The following is a 13879-nucleotide window of genomic DNA, read 5'->3' as shown; positions in this document are numbered from 1 at the left end:
TGTGTGTGAGTGTGTGTGTGAGTGTGTGTGAGTGTTGTGTGCGTGTGCGTGAGTGTACAAACTCTCTCCCTCAGGACACTGAGCAGCCTCAGGCGAAGACGTCATTGCCGTGACACTGAGTGCCCAACCTCCATTTCTGCAGCTGCTGCCTCTAATTGGACAGGAAGCCATCCCCATGTGGAGTAACAGTTCTAACCCCCTCCCCCTGGGAAAGTCAGTTTCCCACCATCAGCTCCCCCTCCGAGATTGACATGGATGCAGCTCGTGGAGTGCAGCTCAGTGTGAAATCCCAGGCCCTTTGATTCACAAATCTCCACATGTCAACATCAGCACAGATTCACAGGGTAGGCTGATGAACTGCTGTGTCACAGTGGGTCAGCTGTAACTCAGGCGCTGCAGGGAGATAAGGAGGACAGTATGAAAAGCTAACCATGAGGTAAATGGCATTTCTTCAGCAAGAAGAAGACAGTTTAACAACTCAGCCACGTTCCATATTCATTCAGACTATAGGGGCACAGTCACCCTTCAAATTAGACTGCAGTAAACAAAGGAGAGGGGCAACTACAGCGTAGAGCACAGCAATAAGATCGCAGTTCACAATGCATTAGCTGCCCTCAGAGAACCAAGAAATGCAAAGCTATCATTTTCTCTATGGTCATATGAGCCATTCTCCATTTCTGCCCAGCTCGTCCAGTATTGGAACAGCTAGGGCTAGAGTTTGGGGTCAAGCATAGACACACTAAGTCTCTGTCCATTTCACTTCCATTTCACATTTCTACACTATTTAGCACGATGCACAAAATTATAGCTTTCAACCTTCAGTCATCTACATTTAGCAAATAAGGAAAATAACGTAGTTACCATATAAAAACCGAAAGAACTGCAGATGCTGTAAATCAGGAATAAAAACAAAGTTGCTGGAAAAGCTCAGCAGGTCTGGCTGCATCTGTGAAGGAGAAAATCAGGGTTAATGTTTTGGGTCCAGTGACCCTTCCTCAGAACTGAGAAGTTGCCATCATTTTGACAGATTATTCTGCAAACATTTGACAATTTTGTATCCCTGATGCTCAACTTGAAGAGCTGGGGTCAATTTATCAATTGTACGGTCAGCTCCAGCAATGCTGGTGACTGTTGCATGATTGAAACTGACAAACAGAGCAGCAGAATTTGTAAAAACAGCTTGATATATCCTGGCACCAATGGACTCCCATTCATACAGTGACCTGCAGGGCCATCCCTGCAAGATCCCACAGGAGAAACCATGGAACTGGCAGAAGTTTCAACCAATTAGATCTCCTCTCAAAAACACCACACTTACTTACTTCATGAAAATACTGGTTCCCATGTCCATCTATTACAGGGACAACAAGTACAACAGTCAGGTTAGAATGAAAGCAGAAATTGCTATGCAGACTGGTGGACTGTGTGAATGGGACTGCACTAAAGATTATCCTCTACAATGCTAAACAGGTACGTCTTTGCTATTAGCCAAAATGGTAAACCAAGAAACAAGTATAGTCAGTCCTCACTTAAAGTCATGCTTAAAGTTCGTTAAAATCCTGAGTTTAAGTACAGCAACTTTAAATGAATCATAGTTTTTCATAAAAATCAAGCTTAAAGCCAGTATTAGGTTCCTTCAGATATTTCTCACTTGGAAAAAGCAATGTTAATGTTGAAATATTGTCCTGTATGTGTACAAAACTGCATTCCTAGCTGAAATAAATTGCAAAATAAAATCATCACTAATTATTAAAGACACACAATGCAATACTGAACAAAATCACTCCAATGACCTTCACTGTCCAGTATTGTTCGAGTAACCAGGCATCAATTAATGGCAGAAGTTGGTCGTGCAGCTGGATTGCCAGAACTACTTGCACTAACTGATGTCTGTTACTAGAAGGAGCCCAGGACCTCAGTGAGAGTTAAGGAACAGAACCAGTCACAAGGAAAAGGCAAGATTGGAGCCTAAGTTAGGGACACAGAGTGAATGTGTGGTCAGGGTAAGCTGGGAGACATGGACAGGGGAGATGAGGAATTCACCTTCAGAAGCAAATATGTCCAACGTTCAGAAAGCTGATTCCGCATCAGTAAACACAATGATTAATACTTATCAATCTGAACCTGGTAATTATGCGATATAGTGTTATCACAGAAACACTCAGTGTAATCACAATAACTCCTTTCTCTACCATCAGTGAAGGCATCAATCTGTTTAAGGCAGAGCTTCAGAACAGTTGAATTGTTGCACCTCTGCTGGGGAGTACTTCAAGCAGAGAGCTTTCCCATGTACTGACCCATCATTGTGTGTACCTTGGACATGTCACTGCTGCTCCTCTGAAGGTGAACCTACCGCCTGCCACAGAACTCTGTTTAAGCCAGAAAGTTGGGATATCTAGGAGTGTTCAGTGGCTTTGCCCATATTCTCCAATCTTAATGAGAGTACAGGTGCTGGCGATGGTGGGAGTCTGTATCTGCTCGGATGCAGCTTTGAGTGCAGTGTGTGAGTTAGTGGTACATTCTAGGTCCTTCTGTAAAAAACAACAAAAAGGAGTAATGTAAATAAGGCATCTGAGTGGATAAATCAATCAGAAATACATCGAATGTGTACATGCTGAAAGCCAGCTAATAAAAACAGAAATTGTCAGAAGTATCAAAGATGTCAGGAATAGCTGTGGATCGAGTAACCAAGTAAATATTTCAGATCAAGCACCTTTCATCAGAACTGGGCAATGTGGAAATCTGTAATCTTTAATCTGTAACTTTTCCCAATAACGATAAGAACTTCATAACTCAAAACATTACCACTGTTTCTTTCTCTACAGATGCTGCCTGGTCTGTTCAGTTTCTCCACTAATTTTGTTTCAATTCAAATTTCCACAATCCATGGTATTTTGATGTCAGAAAGGTAGCTGATGTTGCATTTATAGCAAGATTGATGGATAGATTTTCAACTACATTTTAGAGGCTGAGGTTAACATCTGTAAGATTGAGGAGACAACATCACACAGAGGGGAATATACTCACAGGTAGATTATTGCTGTTAGCACAGTCATTGAGATTTCTGTAAATTGCAGGAACATGAATGGCTCGTCAATGCTGTCATCCTTGGTGGATCATTTCATTGTCTTCCGACACCTAGGGACATGTTCAATTCTTTCTCAGGTCTTTGCATTGCAGCGAAGGCATTGATCCTGTGGTGATCTTGTCCCGGGTCTCCAGTGTGAACTGGAGTTCGTGTCCTAAAGTTAAAAAGTACTACCTTCCCAACCAATACTCCTGCATGGTGAAAAACACTTCCATGTGAAAGACAGTGTGAGTTCTTAGTGTGAAAGACAGTGTAAGAAGCTTTCAACTGACACACTGGGACTACCAGGCAGATCTCTAACCTTAAGAAAAGAATCAGCAAGATCATGTCCTATTCACTGAAGTGCTGGACTGTAATTATCACAGATCGGCTCCGGTTAAACTCCAGAATAGCAAGTCCAGGATGTACAATTCTGTCAGAGCTTGTGCACGCTATTATCCTGTTCCTGACACTCGACGTGTAACGCTGTTCCCGACAATCCTCTATCAGTAACTTCAACATCTCAGCTCACCAATTAAAAAGCTGCTAATTATTGCAGCACACTGTCACAGCCAGAGCAGGCTGGAGCAGATGTGAAACATTACTTAGTTGCTGTTATTTTGACAAGAAATAATCAGGTCTGAAAGCAGGTTTCACTGACGCTGCTGCCAGGAAATAAATTGGTAAATATTAGCTGCAATCTGTTACAACATCCCTTTTGTACTTCTGAGAAATTATTAATGAGACTTAAATGGCTAATGGAACTCAGTCCTTTACGACTGCATAATCATGCTTGTACAGACTTACTTTAAAAAGTGACCACTTACAAAAGCACCAAATGAGAATAAAACAGTAAACTTAATTCAATGCCATGAGGAGCTACAGACTACTGCGCAGTAACATACTACAACATATCACTTTTTCACCCTTAATGCTTATTATGTTTCAGTAGACAAAATTACATTCTTCCTACAATGTTCCTACACAGCTCAACCAAGTAAGTACATTTCCCAATGCAGCATAATCTGTTTAGGCTAGAAACTGAAATATCCATTGCTGCTTTGTGATGGTGTTAGCTGAGTCAGAAAGATAAAAAATAAAGTAATATTTATGGATCTGATTCTTGAGTCCCGCTCATGCTGTTAACAGTATTTATATGGATCCCCTGTTGTAGGCTCAAATGTAATGATCTCTGTAGTGGTACAGTCTAATCTCACTCAGTGTCAAGGCCTGTTTAAGGACAATCATTTGGAGAAGAGCGTCAAAGTTTAATGATAACTGTGGAAATGTACTGAATCCAAAATTAATCTTTAAATGAGAGAACACCGAACTATATAAATATAGTATGTATTTTCAAATTATACGTACTCACACAGGCAAATGGCTTTCTTTAGTAAAGAAATTGAAGCCTTAGGTAAAAGCAAACAGTATAGGATTCTGAGCCAATTGATAATTCACATTGGATTGAATGTTAATTATCTGAGGCTAGATGATGAATATTGCATGGTCTTACCTGTAAAAACTAAGCTGATATCTTCCAATTCTTCCACTGGAACTTTGAAACTGAATGATTCGTTGTAGAATGGGTCGATGGTCCCCTTCATACAAGATGTTTTTTTAGTTTTTACCAGTTTTAATCCATGCACCAGCTGAACTTTAACAAATGGATCTGTCATAATTTAAAAGCAGGATAATAATTGTTATAATATCCAAATGATAACTTTCTCAGTGTGTATTTTCTATGGTTCTACCCTGTGGGACTCACTACCACAGAAAGCAGCTGGGGCATAAATGTTGTATGATTTTAAGAGGGAGTTGGATAAACCACTTGGAGCTAAAGGGATCAAAGGATCTGGGGAAATAAACAGGAACAGGTTATTGAGTTGGATGGTCAGCCATGATCATAATGAATGATGGAACAGGCTCAAAGGGCAGAATGGCCTACACCTGCTCCTAGTTTCTATGTTTCTATGTCTATGATCTGCAGAGTGAAATATTAAATTCTTACCAATTTACTGTACAACAGTCAATGTTAAATATGAATCTAACTCTTCTTTACCTGATCCTTGGCTCATATCTGTCTGAAGGAGTTGTTTTGCTCTAATAATATCCACATTCAGTCTTCCTGCACTTGGCAAGTAATTGAGGGAGATCAATAACTCTCCTAGTTCGACTTCATTCTGTAAGGAAACAGAGTGGAAGTAAAACACCAAATGTTTGAAGTAATGCATTTAATAATTAAAGCACACCAAGGAACAGCTTGGTTTCATATTTAGGATATGACATATATGCAAGAACAGATTTCTTTATGAAATCATAGCCACATATATATTCTCTTTCATATTCATATGTGGCAACAAACATGTTTCTTTTGGAATCAATCACTTGTAAGTGTTTCCAGAAGAGAAACATTCTGGCCACAAAGTTTGCTTGCGCACTGTTCTAATTCACGGCTCCTACATGGAACAGTTTAAAAGAAACGGTGTCTATGCTGAGTACAGCGAGTGTGGGAGCCGGCACTGCCAGTGTCCCCTCAGTAAGAGTGTAGTTCAGAGCACAGTGTTACACAGTCAGCAGATCGTGATGTTAATGAGCCTGTTTCACTGGTCTGACAAAGTGATGCCATTTTTGATCTGAACACTTCATCTCACACAGCCTTTTCCCCACTTCCCAGAGTGCGCGTGGACATGGCAGCAAGAAGGATTCCCGGCAGTCCCACCCACTCAGGCTGTCCATGGGTTTCAGGGCAGCTGCTGATTGGTTCAGACAGCTGTTGTTAGGTTTGTCGAAGTGTTTGCTGCTCTGTACTGTTCCACGTAATTGCAAAAACCTACAGGAAGTGGCATGATCCATTCTGAAGACATCCTTCCAACTCTGTAAGGTTTTGTTCAGGCTGCAGCAGGGCCCTCAAGGAAGGCAACACAGAACAGAGCAAACTGCTGGAGGAGGGAGGATGTGCAGGGGAACAGGAGGAGGCCTCATTAATCAACAGTTTGAGCATTAGTTAGTACTTGGAACTATGACATTATTGTGATTGCAGAGACTTGGCGGAAAGAAAGGACAGGTCTGGCAGCTGAACGCCCCAGAATTTAGATGCTTCAGGTGTGATAGAAGGGGACATAAAGGGGTGGGGGAGTTGCATTACTGGTAAAGGAGTATTTCAAAGCTGTACTGAGGGAGGATATATCAGAGGACTAATGCAGTGAGGCAGGATGGGTAGAAGCCAGGAATAGGGAAGGTGAAATGGCAGTGGTGGAGGCTCGTACAGTTACAGCATTTAAAAGGCATCTGGATGGGTACATGAATAGGAAGGGTTTAGAGGGATATGGGCCAAATGCTGGCAAATGGGACAAGATTAATTGAGGAAATCTGGTCAGCATGGGTGAGTTGGACCAAAGGGTTTGTTTCCATGCTGTATATCTCTATGACTTCACAATGCTGGGGTATACTACAGGCCTCCCAACAGCCAGCAGGAGATAGAGGAGAGAATATGTAGACAGATTTTGGAAAGATGTAAAAACAGCGGGGTTGTTGTGGTGGGTGACTTTACCTTCCCCTATATTTACTGGGACTTACTTCGTGTGAGGGTCTTGGTGGGGCAGAATTTGTAAGGACCATTCAGGAGGGTTTCTTGACACAGTACATAAACAGTCCAACCAGGGAAGGGGTTATACTGGACCTGGTTTTGGGTAATGAGCACAGCCAGGTGAGTGAAGTTTCAGTGGGGGAGTATTTCGGGAATAGTGACCATAATACTGTGAGTTTTAAGACACTCATGGATTGGGATAACAGCAGTCCTCAGGTGAAGGTGTTAAACTGGGGGAAGGTGAACTACAACAATATTGGGGAGGAACTGGACAGTGTTAATTGGAGCAGCTGTTTGAGGGTAAATCAACACTGGACACATGGGAGTATGTCAAATGACTGTTGATGAGAATTAAGGAGTGGCACGTTCCTGTGAGAATGAAGGATAGGTATGGGCAAGTTACATGAACCTTGGATGACCAGGGGTGTGGTCAGAAAGAAAAAGAAAGCATTTGTAAGGTCTAGGAGGATGGGAACTGATAAAGTCCCTGAAGTATATAAGGAAAGTAGGAAAGAACATAAAAAGGAATAAGAAGGGCTGAAAGGGGTCACAAAAAGTCATTAGCAAACAGGATTAAGGAGAATCCCAAAGCTTTTTATACAGACATAAAAAGCAAGAGGCCAGCCAGGAAAAGGGTGGGTCCACTCAAGGACAAAGGAGGGAATCTATGTGTGGAGGAGAAGAGGTAGGTGAGGTCCTAAACGAATATTTTATGTCGGTATTCACCAAAGAGAAGGAATTGGTGGAGGATGATCTAAGGGAAGGGAATGTCGAATTTCTAAGTCAAGTTGCTATTAAGAAAGAAGAGGCGTTGTGCACGTTAAAAAGTATTAAGGTAGTTAAGATCCTGAGTCCTGACGGGATCTATCCCAGAATATTAGGGGAGGCAAGAGAACAAATTGCTGGAGCATTGACAGACATCTTTGTATCCTCTTTGGCCACAGATGAGGTCCCAGTGGACTGAAGAATAGCTGATGTTGTCCCATTGTTTATGAAGAATAACAGGGATAATCCTGCAAATTACAGGCCTGTGAGCCTCACGTCGATTGTAGGGAAATTATTGGAAAAGATTCTCAGGGACAAGATCTATACGTATTCAGAAGTATTCAGGTAGAGGGGTCAGTTACTAGGGGACACAGGTTCAAGGTGCGAGGGGGTAAGTTTAAAAGAGATGCGCGAGGGAAGGTTTTCACACAGAGGGTGGTGAATGCCTGGAACGTGCTGCCAGAGGAGGTGGTGGAAGCAGACACAATGGCAGCGTTCAAGAAACACCTGGATAAATACGTGATTAGGAAGGGAATAGAGGGATACAGATCCTGCAAATGAAGACAGTTTTAGTATAGAAGGGTAAATTGTGTCGACACAGGCTTGGAGGGCCGAAGGGCCTGTTCTTGTGCTGTATTGTTCTTTGTTCTTTGGCTGCAAGTCTTGAACCTCAAACCCAGCCAGGATTAGTGCTTCATATGTCCTGGCCACTGTGAGGAAGTATGCCCTGAATTCAGTGACCTATTGCAGCCTGAGGTTGGCAGGTGCCAATGACTGTGAAGGTGATTATGGCTATAATGTTTTCTTACTCGGGTTCCTGTCTCACTGGAGCGGGAGATATTTCCATTCTCTCCTTGGGCAATGTTCCCTGTCACATACAAGAAACCATACCCAAGGTTGTGGCTGTATAGAGAGTGAGGAGGAAACAAGGAGAGCAAGCTAGTGGCACCTCAATGGTTGCAGGCATCTCCATGGTGCAGGATGCCACTGCTAGTGCGTGCCAGAACCCCCTCGATATCCACTGGGGCATGACCAACCATAACTAACAGTTAAGGTTAATGTTACCCGTCTTTTGAGGAATGTCACAATAGTTCCATTCTGGGACAATCCATTGCTCCCGAATCTCTGACAAAGCAAACCAACAGTGGTCCTTGGCTGACTGTGTTTCATGACATCAGTGTGCACGTTAATGGCACATTGGAGAGAAGCCGTACTGGCAGACAATATGCACGGGAGCAGAGCTTTGCAGGCCTTAGATAAGACTACCCCCACTGCCTGGAGCACAGGGGGAGGGGCTGGGCGATAATCACAAGTTGTGTCTCGATGGGCCAGTGTATGTGACACAGCCTCGTGGCACATTGGCTGAGCATAGCCCACAGTACCGGCCATTTCATCAGCAAAGGAGGAGGAGGAACAGTCAAAGTAAGGGACAAGGTAACCCCGTCCCCCTGCTCCTGCTACACTGGGGCCAGGCTGGGTCACACTGACCCAGAGAGCACCAGTACAGTAGTCAGAAACCCGGAACGGAGTGCAGAGGGAGGGGTGGGGTCCAGCGATCAGGGAGGAGGGGGAGAGGGTGGGGCAGCAGCATCTGAAACAGTGGAGGGAGTTCAGGATGGAAGGTGGGGGGGGGGGAGGGAGGGAGGCGGGGGCATGAGGAAGGACGGGGAGAGAAGGATCCCATTGCCTGTCAGTGTAACACGTCAGCTATAAGTGTCTGCACCTCGAGAACATTCAGCTCAGATGGCCAAACCTGTTGGCTGGGTCGGACACATTGTGCCATATCGGGGGGGAGACTTTGTTCAGAAAGTAGTCACACCCTTTAGGACATGGCCATCTGATTTGGTGAGTGGTCAGGACCAGGAAGATGAGGCTGCAGGTAACGGGATCAAGAAAGCAGTGGGGAAAGAACGCCAGTCCTTACACATTTATAGCAGGCTTCGTCAATAACCTTCCTTCAATCATCTGGTCAAAAAGGGGAGATGGTCAGTACCATTTGTGATTCCCTTGATACTGGAGCAGGCAAGGTCCAAATGTAGCAAGACTTGGACAATATCTAGGTTTGGGCTGACAAGTGGAAAATAACATTCACACCACACAAATGCCAGACAGTGACCATCTCTAATCAGAGACGATCTAACCACTATCCTTAGACTGCCCAGAATCAACACCCCATGGGTTATCATTGACCAGTAGCTGAAATGGACTAGCTGTAACAAAACAGTGGCCACACAGCAGCTCAGAGGCAAGGAATCCTACAGCAAATAACTCACCTCCTGCCTCCCCAAAGCCTGTCCACCATCTACAAGGCACGAGTCAGGAGTGTGATAGAATACTCCCCACTTGCCTGGATGGGTGCAGCTCCAACAACGGCTTTACACCATTCAGCACAAAGCAGCCCACTTGACTGGCACCACATCTACAAGCATCCACTCCCTCCATCATCGACGCTCAGTAGCAGCAGTGTGTACTATCTATAAGATGCACTGCAGAAATTCACCAAAGATCCTCAGACAGCACCTTCCAAACCCACGGCCACTTCCACCTATACAAGGGGAGCAGACACTTGGGAACACCACCACTTGCAAGTTCCCCTCCAAGTTACTCACCATCCTCTTATTAGAGATGGTCACTGTCTGACATTTGTTTGGTGTGAATGTTATTTTCCACTTGTTAGCCAAACCTGCATATTGTCCAGGTCATGCAGCATTTGGACCTGGCCTGTTTCAGCATCAGGGGAGTCACGAATGGTGCTGAACATCACTGTTCCTTCAACCATCGCTGGGTCAAAATCCTGGAATTCCCTCGCTAACAATATTGTGGGTCAACCCACAACACATGGACCTTAGCGGTTCAAGAAGACAGCTCACCACCAACTTCTCAAGGGCAACTAGGGACAGGCGATAAATACAAACCGAAAGAACTGCGGATGCAGTTCCTTTCTGAGGAAGGGTCATCGGACCTGAAACGTTAATTCCGGTTTCCCTCCACGAATGCTGCCAGAGCTGCCAAGCTTTTCCAGCAATTTCTGTTTTTGTTTCTGCTTATGTTCACAAGCAATAAATGCTGCCCCAGCCAGCAACACCCATGACCCAAAAGTGAATAAATTAAAACTGTTGAAACTGTACTTTCTTTTAAAAATTGACATTGTTGAACTTTTAAAATGGTTGCAATAAATCACTGATTTTGGAATTGTAGGGTTGCTGAATGCCTGGAAATGTCTAAAGGTAGATTAAAACGGACATTTTGAGACAATAATCTTATGGACTTCATCAGTGTCAGGACCCATTGTACTAAAAACAGCATAGTGAGCCCAGGTTTCCTGTTTCCAACCCTGGCTCAGTCAAAAAAGAGACCTATCAAAATATGCACTGCTTAAGTGGTCATAACATATTAATATTTTATGATCAATTTGAGAGAGAGAAATACGGACTCGTGTTTTAAACCTATATTAATGTATTTACAGAAAGTCCTTCTTTAAAGTTGACTCAGTTAACATGATTTCATTTTAACGTCACTATTAAAGTAATGAAATATATGTGAGTTTCAGTTATTTTTATTGATTCGTGGATGTTATTTGGTCACCATTGATTTCCTATCCTTGATCGCCATTGAGAGGTTCAAAGTTATTGATACAGATGTCCTGCTCCATGGCTTGCTCTCAAGATATTTTCCCCATGCTTCTGATCTTCCACTCCATCCGGAAATCCCTTAGCCTTCCTCCAATTCTCCCTCTTCCTTCAGTCTCTCTTTACCCCACCCATACCATCCCTCTGCCTTGCTTTTAAAGTCTCCCAGTGTCTGCTTCGGTCCTGGCTCCCATTCTGAACTTTCACCAATGCCCTGGCCTCCACCTCCGCCTTATGGCAGGGGTTAGTCAGTATAGGGAGTATAACTGAGGGAGTTAGTCAGTGTCTGCCACTAGATGGAGGCTGATTAATTAAAACCTCACCAGAACTGTTTACAGTAAATACATTCATTTAAGCTTCTTTATTTTTAACTTTATTTTCAACAATTTACCACCTGCTATATTTGCCAATGACACCCAGACAGGTAGAAAAATACAGTGTGAAGAAGATGCAGAGACTCTGCAAAGACATAAAGAGAGGTTAAGTAAATGAGCAAAATGTGATGATTAATATGGGTCAACATGAAGTTGTTCACTTTGTTTAGTTTTGAAAGGAAGAGGATTGAGCATTTCCATCAGCAAATAGAGTGATATGGAAAGGAACAGGTCCTTCGGCCCACTGTGTCTATGTCAACCAACAAAGACCAAACTACACTAATCCCATTCACAGCACATGGTCCATAGCTGACTATACCTTGGCATTTTAAGTACTCGCCAGATGCTCCTTACATGTTGTGAGAGAACCTACCTCCACCACCCTCTCAGGCAGCACGTTCCTTATTTCTACCACCCTCTGGGTGAAAAATTCTTTTCTTCAGATCTCCTAAATCCTTACACCTCACCTTAAACCTGTGCCCTCTGGTTTTAGACACATCTGCCATGGGGAAAGGATTCTCACAATCTACTCTGTTTATGCCTTTCAGTCTTGTATACCTCAGTCAGAGCCCGTGCCACCGCCCCCCTGCCCCCCGCCACCCCCAGCCTCCTCTGCTCCAGGGAAAATAATGTCTCTCCTCATAACTGAGACTTTCTATCCCAGGCAACATCCTGGTGAATTTCCTCTGCACCCCCTCTGGCACAATCACATTCTTCTGATCGTGCGGTAACCAAAGCTGCAAACTGTATTCCATCTGTGGCTGAACCAATAAAGTTGTAACAAGACTTCCTTGCTCCTGTACTCTACACCCCAGCTAATGAAGGCAAGTATCCCATATGACACCTTTGCCACCCTGTCTGCATGTGCTGACACCTTCTGGGATCTATGGATTTGTACACCGAGGTCCCTTTTTCCCTCAGTACTCCCTAGGGACCTACCAATCATTGTGTATAGCCTTCCCTTATTAAATCTCCCAAGATGCATCATATTGCACTTAACGGGATTAAATTCCATCTGCCATTGTTCTGCCCAATTTACCAGCTGATTAATATCAAACTGTAGCCTTAGACCGTCCTCCTCACTATCAACATCCTCAATTTTCATATCATCTTCAAACTTACTAATTACACCTTTTCCATTCACATCCAAGTTGCTAACGTACACAACAACCAGCAAGGGTCCCAGCACCATCCCTATGATACACCGGGGTCCAGCACACCCGCTGGATGCTGGGAGTGACCTACTGTTTTGCAGATGGAACATTCCTTAGTGCTGGCTGGACATTCTTTGTGCCTGTGAGCTTTTTCTCTCCGACAGTGCTGACACCTGCCCTTAGCATCTGTTATTTGGCACACTCTCATCCTGGCCTGTCACACAACTCTTTAATGTGTCCATGTCTCCATGGACCCCATTTGAAGTGTGGTCACCAGATGTGGGCACCACACCCTAGGAAGGCTATTTTGGCAAGGTTTACAAGAATGATACCTGCACCTCAGGGGTCAAGCTGTGAGGACAGATTATATAAATTAAGCTGTTTTCTCTTGAATTTAAAAGGTTAAGGGGTGATCTGATCGAAAGCTTCAAAATATTAACAGGAAAAGACAGGATAGATAAAGTGAAACTATTTCCACAGGTTAGGTATTCTAGACTGAGAGGACATAGTCTGAGAATGAGGGCCAGACCATTCAGGAGAGATGTTAAGAAGTGCTTCTACACACAAAGGGTGGTACATGTTTGGAACTCTCTTCCACAGATGACAGTGGATGCTGGATCAGTTGCTCATTTTAAATCTGAGACAGATAACACTTTGTTTAGCGAAGATATTAAGGTATATGGGCCAAAGGCAGGTATATGGAGTTAGGCTCTCGCTGAATGGTGGAACAGGCTTGAGGCCTTGAATGGCCTCCTCCTGTTCCAATGTTCCTATGTCTAATGGTGCAAACAGACTCGGAGCCCTCTTGAGGTAGGGTTGGTCTTCCCCTCTCAGGATCTGTCTGCGAATGTTTCTGCTTCCTGTATTTTGAATGGCTTCCTCCAAAATTAGATTTTCTTTGGATTGTAAGAAATCTGGGATATCAAGAAAGTGTATTACATGGGAGCAGTAAGTACAGGTACGTTTGGTTCAATGTTATCACTGGGACCTTTGGGAGCTACTGCAAATGCATCTGCTCTTTTGAAAAGCTCAGGGATAGCTCCTTGTCTCCACCCACAGATTATGACATCACTAGAATGGGTGGAGCCAATGTAACATGTAACGTTAACCCCTCCAGAACAATTACTTTATACAACAGCACAAAGTTAGTATCTGCCTGCATTGGAAGGAATGGGGTTACAATGGCACGTTACAATCCCTCTACTGTTTACCAATTTATCTCATTCTGGCCCATAGTACAGTAACAGGAAGGTTCAGCTGAACTGACGTCAGCTCAATAAAAGATGTTTTCTTTACCTCAAAAT

The 13879-nt window shown here is 43.7% G+C and overlaps 1 protein-coding gene across 1 annotated transcript in view; it reads right to left on the bottom strand.

The window, feature by feature from the left end:
• Nucleotides 1-13879, bottom strand: part of syt17 (synaptotagmin XVII) — a 56287-nt gene that overhangs the window by 14997 nt on the left and 27411 nt on the right. Inside the window, exons 4-5 of the mRNA XM_048609659.1 lie at nt 5127-5247; nt 4581-4736 (exon numbers count right to left, since the gene is read on the bottom strand). Coding sequence (XP_048465616.1) covers nt 4581-4736; nt 5127-5247 — 277 coding nt within the window. The remainder of the gene's footprint in view (nt 1-4580; nt 4737-5126; nt 5248-13879) is intronic.

Source organism: Rhincodon typus, chromosome 21, assembly GCF_021869965.1.
Source record: "Rhincodon typus isolate 14 chromosome 21, sRhiTyp1.1, whole genome shotgun sequence".
Lineage (NCBI taxonomy): Eukaryota > Metazoa > Chordata > Chondrichthyes > Orectolobiformes > Rhincodontidae > Rhincodon > Rhincodon typus.
This window is presented reverse-complemented; position numbering and strand designations above follow the sequence as displayed.